Source organism: Phyllobates terribilis, unplaced genomic scaffold (genome assembly GCF_046119375.1).
Source record: "Phyllobates terribilis strain yellow unplaced genomic scaffold, ASM4611937v1 Scaffold_1__5_contigs__length_1240528914, whole genome shotgun sequence".
Classification (NCBI taxonomy): domain Eukaryota; kingdom Metazoa; phylum Chordata; class Amphibia; order Anura; family Dendrobatidae; genus Phyllobates; species Phyllobates terribilis.
Window position 1 is genome coordinate 661,626,010 of NW_027362761.1, and position 9,789 is coordinate 661,635,798.

The 9,789-nt window shown below is 40.1% G+C and overlaps 1 protein-coding gene across 1 annotated transcript in view; it reads left to right on the forward strand.

Annotated features, from left to right (window-relative positions):
* LOC141273299 (transmembrane protein 59-like) overlaps positions 1-8,784 on the forward strand; it is a 324,881-nt gene extending 316,097 nt beyond the window's left edge. Inside the window, exon 8 of the mRNA XM_073684938.1 lies at positions 4,589-8,784. Coding sequence (XP_073541039.1) covers positions 4,589-4,750 — 162 coding nt within the window. The 3' untranslated portion in view covers positions 4,751-8,784. The remainder of the gene's footprint in view (positions 1-4,588) is intronic.
* The last annotated feature ends 1,005 nt before the right edge of the window (positions 8,785-9,789 follow it).

Genomic DNA, 9,789 nt, shown 5'->3' on the forward strand with positions numbered 1-9,789 from the left:
GCGTTTAGTTGGACCATCATTTCTTTTTCAACAGGACAATGACCCCAAACACACCTCCAGGCTGTGTAAGGGCTATTTGACCAAGAAGGAGAGTGATGGGGTGCTACACCAGATGACCTGGCCTCCACAGTCACCAGACCTGAACCCAATCGACATGGTTTGGGGTGAGCTGGACCGCAGAGTGAAGGCAAAAGGGCCAACAAGTGCTAAGCATGTCTGGGAACTCCTTCAAGATTGTTGAAAGACCATTTCCGGTGACTACGTCTTGAAGCTCATCAAGAGAATGCCAAGAGTATGCAAAGCAATCATCAAAGCAAAAGGTGGCCACTTTGAAGAACCTAGAATATAAGACATATTTTCAGTTGTTTCACACTTTTTTGTTAAGTATATAATTCCACATGTGTTAATTCATAGTTTTGATGCCTTCAGTGTGAATGTACAATTTTCATAGTCATGAAACTACAGAAAAATCTTTAAATGAGGTGTGTCCAAACTTTTGGTCTGTACTATATATTTGAATGCCAAAGCATCCAAAAAATGCCACCGACAATTACAATCAAAAAACTAATAATCTTTATTAAACAATGTAGACAAAAATACAATAAAATGCAGCAATATAGAAAAAAACTGCACAGAGATATATGAAAAAAAAGGATTAACAAGCAAAACATGGCAGTAAGCCCAGTGCTGGGTAAGGTATTCTTATCCCAATCTTATCTATAAATCCTAGTCAGAGACATTAGTATATCCTCTAGCAATATATCAGATTCAGGATCAAAGTGTAACAGTGCATCAATATGCGGATAAGGTTCTCAGGGAGCCCCAGTGATTAGAATAATATATATAGCTCAGTGCTACCCCCGCATCCTAGTCCTTCAATCAGAACCACGCACCAACTTTAGAATTGCACTTACCCATGTCAGCGTGAAGAGTTACGTAATAAATATACTAGCACATGTTCCTGAGCAGGAGTGGAGACCATGCCTGCTTATATGGTTCACCAAATCTAATTCTTAGCCATCAATTACAAATTCATCCATGTTGCCCTGGATTATGAGCAATCACAATTTTCCCTAACAAAATGGCTGATCGAGGGCCCCACCTTGTCCTGTAACACCATTCTGAAAACTCTAGAGCAAGCCCATAAATTCCTCCCTTTAGCTCGTTTTCTAGAAATGAGACTGAAAATCTGATCTTATTTAACTCCACAAAATGGTCATAGAATGGGGCTAAACACAACCTCCATGTGTTTTAACTGTCACTCCCCCAAAGCCAATTTGTTCCATTGCTTGTGGACATGCCCAGTCATTCAACCCTTTTAGGTCAGAGGGACATGCCCAGTCATTCAACCCTTTTAGGTCAGAGTGCGACAGTTCACCACCACGCATCTGACAAACTTTGCTTCTAATGAGCCTATATGGGCCATCTTTGGATATTTAAAGCCAGATAAATATACATTCTCTTCGGGGGCCTGTAAACTATTACATTTGGTGGTGACAGCTGGTATTAAAGCCATTCTGCAGGTATGGATCCACGACCAAGCTCATCCTTTCAATATCTTTCTAGAAAAACTGTCGTTTCTACTTCAGATGGATTGGGTTGAGGCCTCCTTGCATAAAGAGGGAAGGATGCAGTCCTTTTTTGAAACTTTCCACAACACATTCAGGATGACATCAGAACTTGTTTTCAACCAACAGTGTGGTATCAAGAGCAACGACTATTAGGAGAAGCGCCTATATAGAAATATTCAGGGAACCGGTGTGTAAAGACGCTTATGGGTGTTAGGAGTCTACTCTGGTGTCGGTGGGTCTTCCACAACTCTTATAGAGAGTTTAAGGTTACGCACCCATGTTGGGTGGTCAATATGTAAGAGATGTACCTGTTTCAGACATGTTGTCTTTTCCCCTCCTTCCCCTTCCCAGTTTTTGGTTTGTTTGCCTTTTAAATGAATGCAATTATGCCGGAAATAGATACTTTGTTAACCACCATGTCATAACAACATAGCATATATATGATAGTAGGCTTTATTTAATCCTTGTCATTAGTATATATGCTTCGGGTAATATTTGCATTGATGTATGTACATTTTTCTATTCAATAAAAACAAGATTTAAAAAAAAAGAAAGAAAGTGATCAAAAAATGTCATGTGCCCGAGAATGATACCAAAAACGTCAACTCATCCCGCAAAAAAACAAGCTGTCCCATGACTCTGTTGGCCGACATATGTAAAAATTATAGCTCTCAAAATATGGCAATGCGCAATAACAAGCATCTTTTAGTGTATGATAGCAGCCAAACAGAAAAAAAGATATATAAATCTGGTATCTCTGTAATCGCAACGTCCAAAATAATGAAGTCGTCTAAACACTTATACAGCACGAGGAATTGAGTAAAATATAAATAAAACCAATTCTTCACCTGCTGTTGATTTGTTCATTCTGTCTCCAAAAGATCGCAGTATGGCTCAGGTCACATTTATCCTGCGCTCATTCAGACAGAACCCCAGTGGATATAATGAGGCAGATGGAGGCACTGTGGACGTTGTATAGCCTGTGATTTGTGTCCGTCTTGTTAGGCGTGCTTAAAAAAGGCAGTCGGCTGCCTCATTATAGTGAATAGATCCCTCGTGAGTTTCATCTGAATCACATCATTCGGAGAGTTAGATGGAAATATAGGGGGCTTCCACATTATTGGTAGTACAAAGGCTCTGGAAAAACTCTATAGCTTCTCGACCCCAAAAGAAATTCAGCAAATTCTGGTCTCCCAAATTCCCCCTCCCTTCTAAGCCCCACGTGCCTTAACCACATTTAGCGTCCACATGTTTGGCATTTCTGTAGCGATAGCAAGCCGCCTAATTTACGGGTGCATGTCTCCAGAAGCATGAGCTGGGCACCACAATGTACTGGTGACTTAAACTTACGGGGCACTACAATGGCAGTTTGCAATTTTCACTCCTCAACATCCACTGCTGCTTGTTTCTGGAAAAAGTCAAAATCGTCACTACACCTGTAGATAAATTCTCAAAGGGGTATAATTTCAAAAAATGGGGTCACATGAGGGTGAATTCTGCTCTTCTAGCACATAGGGGCTTGGTATATGGAGTCTGCAAGCTTGCCATGTGGCTAAGCAGTACTGTACAGCCACATATGGGGTATTTCTACATTCAGCAGAAATTGTGGGACAAATTTTGGTGCCATTTTTAGCCATTTCCCAGTGAGCAAATGTAAAATCTGGGGCAAAATTTTGGTGGTAGAAGTTTAATTATTTTATTCTTCACTACCCAATGGTATAAAATTCTGTGATACACCTGTGGTGTCAATATGCTCACTGCACACCTAGATGAATTGATTGAGAGGTGTAGTTTGTAAAATGGGGTCACTTATGGGGGCTTCTGCTGTTCTGGCACCTCAGGGACTTCTTACCTTCTGAGCTTTGCACTGTGACTCAAAAGTAGTTTTCAATCACATTTAGGGTCTGTGTACTCAGGAGAAATTGCACAACAAATTTGGGGGTGCATTTTCTCCTGCTATCCTTGTGAAAATAAAAAAAATCATCAGGGACTCTCCAAACGGTACATGATACCCGCAGAACATTCCATCAAAATTTGCATTGCAAAACGTCACTCCATCCTTTCTGAGCCCTGCCGTGCACCCAAACTGTAGTTTTCCTCCATATATTGGATATCGGCGTACTTCGGAGAAATTTCACAACAAATTTTATGGTCCATTTTCTCCTTTTGAAAATGATAAAAAATTGGGTCTGAAGTATAATATTTATGAAAATAAGTTAAATGTTCTTTTTTTTCCTTCCACATTCCATTAATTCTTGTGAAGCACCTGAAGGGTTAATTAACTTCTCGAATGTGGTTTTGAGTACCTTGAGGGGTGCAGTTTTTAGAATGGTGACAATTTGGGATATTTTCTGTCATATAGGCCCCTCAAAGTCATTTCAAATGTGATGTAGTACAATATGTCATGAAAAAACAATCTCCAAATCACTAGGATCAGTTGAAACATTGCAGAGTTATTACCACATAAAATGACAGTGGTCAGAATTATAAAATTTGGCCTGGTCATAAAAGTGAAAACTGGCTCAGGGATGAAGGGTTTAAACAGGCTGTTTGTTACTAGTGGTTACTATCCGTTTACCCAAGGCCATATATGTTGGGTTACTTTGACATTACTAAAACTTTGCATTAAAGAGCTTGAAAAGGATTGGAAACAGTTGTAGGAGACCTCAAGAGCGTGATACACGTATTTTCAGGGCAATTGGAGACTATGCAGCACTTTCAATTTGCAGCAAATCAGTTTTCCATAAATAAGGTATTTGGGAAATATTTGGCTGAACTGGTGATTTCAAATTTCAAAAGATTTGCTTATCTTTAATTACAAGCTTTCATCAGTTTAGTGACACAGTACTGTAGTCTCTGCAGTATCCTGCCATAGTATGTGAACAGGGCCTTTCCAGAGGATAAGTTACAGAACAATGTACTTCAAAGATATACTGTAATGTGAAACCATCTACTTTTTCTCAGTAAATATGTATTGTGATGAAATAAGCCAATTTTTTTTCTTTGTTTTGCTATAGCCACTGAGCATAAATGGAGACAAAGAGTATCTGGAAGACCTGGAAAAGCCAGACCCCTTTTCACTGAATCCTGTTTTGTCTGTTACCATGTGCCCTACTGAAGAGAGTGAGGAAGCTGGACCCTTGCCAGTGAAAGTGGACCTAGATAAAACAATAATCTAAAACAATCATATACTTAATGCATTGTGGTATATAATCCCCTCAAGCACTAAGGGGGATAATTTCTTGTTTTACTGGTTTCCTGAACTGTACTCTTTTGCTTCCTTTTGCTGCAAAGCGTCTAGGACGGTTGATCTACATATATATATCGAATCCACCACAAATTGTTTAGCTGTATACAATGGACAGCTAAATGTTGTATTCTTTGTTTGGCAACAGTTCTATTTCTCTATCAGTTTAAGAGCCTTTCATGGATCTAATTTGCCCGCAATGTTATGGCTGAGTGCACCCACTGAGGTGTAAAGACAGATTACAGAGCTGTGCCATTTGTAAGATCTATAATACATTCATTAAAGAACACTATGGTATTAAAAACAGATATGTCAGTTACTGCTAAGAGATAAGCTCAGGTTGTTCACAAACATATTCATATTTAACAATATCTCGGGACCTTTATGAAGACACTAGTGGTGCTGCATGAGTCTAGAACTCATTATGTGTATGTATGTTTTGGGGGTATTTAATGACAGTAAAGCTAAAGTGGAATGCTGCTTTTACGATAAAAAAGGTATTTTATAAGCAGGCCCACTGCTACAGCGAATACTTAGAATTTAACAGTCCAATCATTTTTTTTTTTTTATCTGTAGGAAAGGCTAAGGATTCTCTGTCTTTTTTATTTTGTAAAATGTTCTTTAGGGCTCTTTAGTCAGTTTATTTCCCATTGATTTTCATATCACTTGTTCAGACTACAGTAAAAACTTCAGTACATTAAAGTTTTCTGTTTTCTTCTGTACAAGAAAGCCCCCAGTTGTACAGCCGTACTATTTGTCAAAGTTCTAACTATTGTGGCCCTTGGCAAAGAGAAGTTATCACTTAAGTACCATTTAATAACAGATCATTTTAAACGAAGAACATTACACAGGCTTTCTTTCTATTCCTGATGATTGAGGTGTCCTCTACTGTCATTGCTGCTTTTTTGAAGCTGCACTCTCTTCTAGAAGTCCCTTTTCTCTTAATAGGGCAGAAAAAAAGACATCCTATTTAACTTTCCAACCAAATTGTTAAAAATGTGAAATTCATGCTATTCTTCAGCCTAGCAATCACGAGTGAGTCCTGCATACTAACTGGTTGTGGACAGATAATATTAGCCAATTGGTGTAGTCAGAAGAGGGTGCCATACAGAGTGATGCCAGAAAACTTCTGATTCCATTTCCCATCATTCCTGATAATTTTCCTATAAAAATCTAGCAATTGGTCACTGTAACATCATGCATGATGCAATAAGGCAATATGTATGTAAGAGTAACACATAAGAGTTAGATTGACATAGTGTTAAATTCTGTATTCAAATGGGTTAAGTATGCATATCATTCAGTTCAACCTGCATACAGCAAAATAGCTCAATATATACTCTATATTACAATCTTTCATGTATACTTAGTTAACCAGAGACCAAATTGTTTTCTTAATTCATTTAGTCTCAAATTATCAGCACAATTTGTATTGTTTAGTGGCAATATATTAAGAAATAATAATGCAGGGATAATATCACAGTACTGATTGGCACTTTTTCTAAACAGAGTCAATCTTGAGTTTGAATTCTTTTACAAATGCTCGAGTATTGCAGTCCTTTTGTTTTATTAATTTATACCATAAGAAAGAAAATGGAAGGGTCACTATTGCTCTGCAGCATTGGAAGACATCTGAATGGCATCTGCTTATTAATTCTAGTCTCATATGTTTCTTATGTATTATTGTAATCCTGCTCTTTAATTAAAATCAAAGCTGAAAGCAGATATATTTTGCACAATAACTTGCCATAATATAATGACCATTGGGCAGCAAAACCAAAATATGGCTGTGACGTGATGCCTAGGTTGCTTTAAAAGGGTTGTTCCCTTTCAGTGAATATTGGTCCCCAGTTACAGGTCATTATAAAGAAATAAACTGTGCTAAAATTCCTCGGGTCCATTGGGGAGTATAACCGCTGCTCCCGATGTCTGACATTGGCTGTGGCCTGGATGTCAACAGTGTGGCAGCAACTCAGTGAGCTCAACGGTTCTGAGCAGAGTATTTCATTTACATGGAAACACCCCACTCACAGCTGCTGATCTCATTATTAGCTCCTGGGATGTCGACATGACATCAAAGAAGCATCCAATACCAGACACCAGGAGCAGCAGAGGACTTCCTAGTGGACATGGGGAAGGTGAGTACAGAGAGTTGGTTTCTTAACTTGCAGCTGGAGATCAACATTTACTAAAAGGGAACAACACCTTTAAGCAATTCTTTGTCTTGTACTGCAGTGAATATGTCTGCAGTGTAATGAGTGACAAAAAATCTTCAGGACTTTCAGGTAAATTAAGGAATTTAAAAGATCCCGGATGACCTGATGAGAGCTTATGATGTATGTTATCAAATGAGCACCTTAATATACTCTATTTGCCTATATGACCCAATACTCACTCTTTCATGCAGCAGTGCATCAGTAACTGGTAAACACACTCCGCATCATAAGGCATGGGCAGAAGATGTTACCAGAATCTCTGCAGGCTTTTTAGTAGCATGTTAATGATATTTGTGATTGTATCGCACTAGTCATCCCTTTCCTATTCTTTTCTATTTATTCCGAATCATAATACTGTATTGTCTGCTAATGTGTCATTACATAAGGTTTCTTTTTTTTCAATGCCAACATCATGTTAAAAGAGATAATTCAATCACTGGCATCTATCTCATGCAGAGGGAAAAATAAGTATTTGATACACTGACAATTTTGCAAGTTTTCCCACCTACAAAGAATGGAGAGGTCTGTCATTTTTATCGTAGGTGCACTTCAACTGTGAAAGACAGAATCTAAAAATAAAAAACAGAAAATCACATTTGATCACCTACTAACCAGCAAGAATCCTGGCTGTCACAGACCTGTTAGTTTTTCTTTAAGAAGCCCTCCTTCTGTATAAAAGACACCTGTACACACACTCAATCAATCACACTTCAACCTCTCCAACACGGCCAAGACCAGAGAGCTGTCTAAGAACGCCAGTGACAAAATTGTAGACAGGGCTGGGATGGGTTTCAGGACAATAAGCAAGCAGCTTGTTGAGAAGGCAACAACTGTTGGCACAATTATTAGAGAATGGAACAAACACAAGATGACTATCAATCTTCCTCAGTCTGGGGCTACATGCAAGATCTCGCCTTGTGTGATAAGGATGATTCTGAGAAAGGTCAGGAATCAGCCCAGAACTACATAGGTGGACCTGGTCAATGACCTGAAGAGAGCTGGAACCACAGTCTCAAACATTACATAGTAACACAGAACGCCATCATGGATTAAAATCCTGCAGGGCACACAAGGTCCCCCAGTTCACACCAGCACACATCCAGGCCCATTTGAAGTTCGCCAATGACCACCTGGATCATCCAGAGGAGGAATGGGAGAAGGTCATGTGGTCAGATGAAACAAAAATAGACCTTTTCGGTGCTTTTCTGAAAAGGGGACAGGACAACTGCACCGTACAGAAGGAAGAATGGATGGGGTCATGTATTTCGTGATTTTAACCAACAACTTCCTTCCCTCAGTAAGAGCATTGGAGATGGGTTGTGGCTGGGGCTTCCAGCATGACAAAGAAGCATTTCAAGGTCCTGGAGTGGCCTAGCCAGTCTCCAGACATGAACCTAATAGAAAATCTATGGAGGGAGCTGAAACAATTACTTATTTTCCCCACTGTATATCCATAGCCACACATAATACCATATATAGGACAGTTCTGGATTTACAACCTTATTTGTGTCCACATTATCTTTCCATAATCATTATTGCTTAACTTTTTGTCTGCCACCATTATTTCTTTACCATATCAAATGGATTTCAAAGAGTATGAAGGGAAAGGCTTTTTTTTCCTTCGCACAATTATTTCCTCAATTCTAAAAAACACTTTTTAATAAATTGTCTTGGTGTTAGATCTTTGTTTACTTTTTAAATTTATTTCTGGTGTTAAAGTTTATCAATTAAAATTCCACTTTGGACCATCTGTCTACTTTTCATGTTTGTTTTTTTAATGACTGAATTGCAATTAGAAGTTACTAATTAAGGGCTCTTTTGTACTTCTGACTTAACAGAAAGGAACTTGTAACTGTTTCACCTTCATAAGCTATTTACATTACCGCACCAAACAAATGTCAAATTTACATTGAATTAAAATTGTGGGTGTATTTGTACCCAATATCCCCCACACACAAGTCATGAAGGCTGAAAGGATAAATAAAAAGTTATACAGATTTAATCAAGTCAAGATCAAGTAACATTTTGTTACGGGTCCGGATGGTGGAACCACTGTGCCGTGGTATAAGGAGGGACCAGAGGGGCATAACTAAGTGCCTACCTGGACCGACTCTGGCTACACGGCGGCTTAGTCAATTCCGTGAACCAAGGAGGGACCTGGAAGGTGAACCAGGTGCCACTCTGGGACCGACCTCGTGTGAGAGCAGGTAACTCCCACGGGGCTGACAGCCGAAGCGGACTAGCACGACGGATGGGCAGACAGATGTGCAAGGATGGTAGGCTGGCGGACGCAGCTGATTGATGGACAGGCTCGGCTGATAGACTGGCACGGCTGATAGACAGGCTGGCAGGAACAGCTGATAGACGGGCTGGTGGGCAGCACTGAGACCTGAGGGCTGGAGACAGTGTTAGCACACAAACTACAACATTGCACAGGCACCTCCATACTGGGGGAGGTGCCTTAAATACCAGATGTCCTCTGGCTATTGGCCGGTGACATTTTTGGACGGCACGCGCGGCCCCTTTAAGAGGCATGTTGCGAGCGCGAGCCGTAAGCACAGTGCCCTGGGATTTGGGCGCAGTGCGCGCACCCCAGGCCAGTACAGTATGGGAGGCCGGAAGAGGGATGGGAAGCGCCGGACCAGGACCGCGGCGGTAAGGAGATCAGCGTCTCTGACTTCTGCCCAACAGAGACGACAACGCTACAGTACCCCCTCCCTTACGCCCCCTCTTTTTCAAGCCCACAAGAAATTTC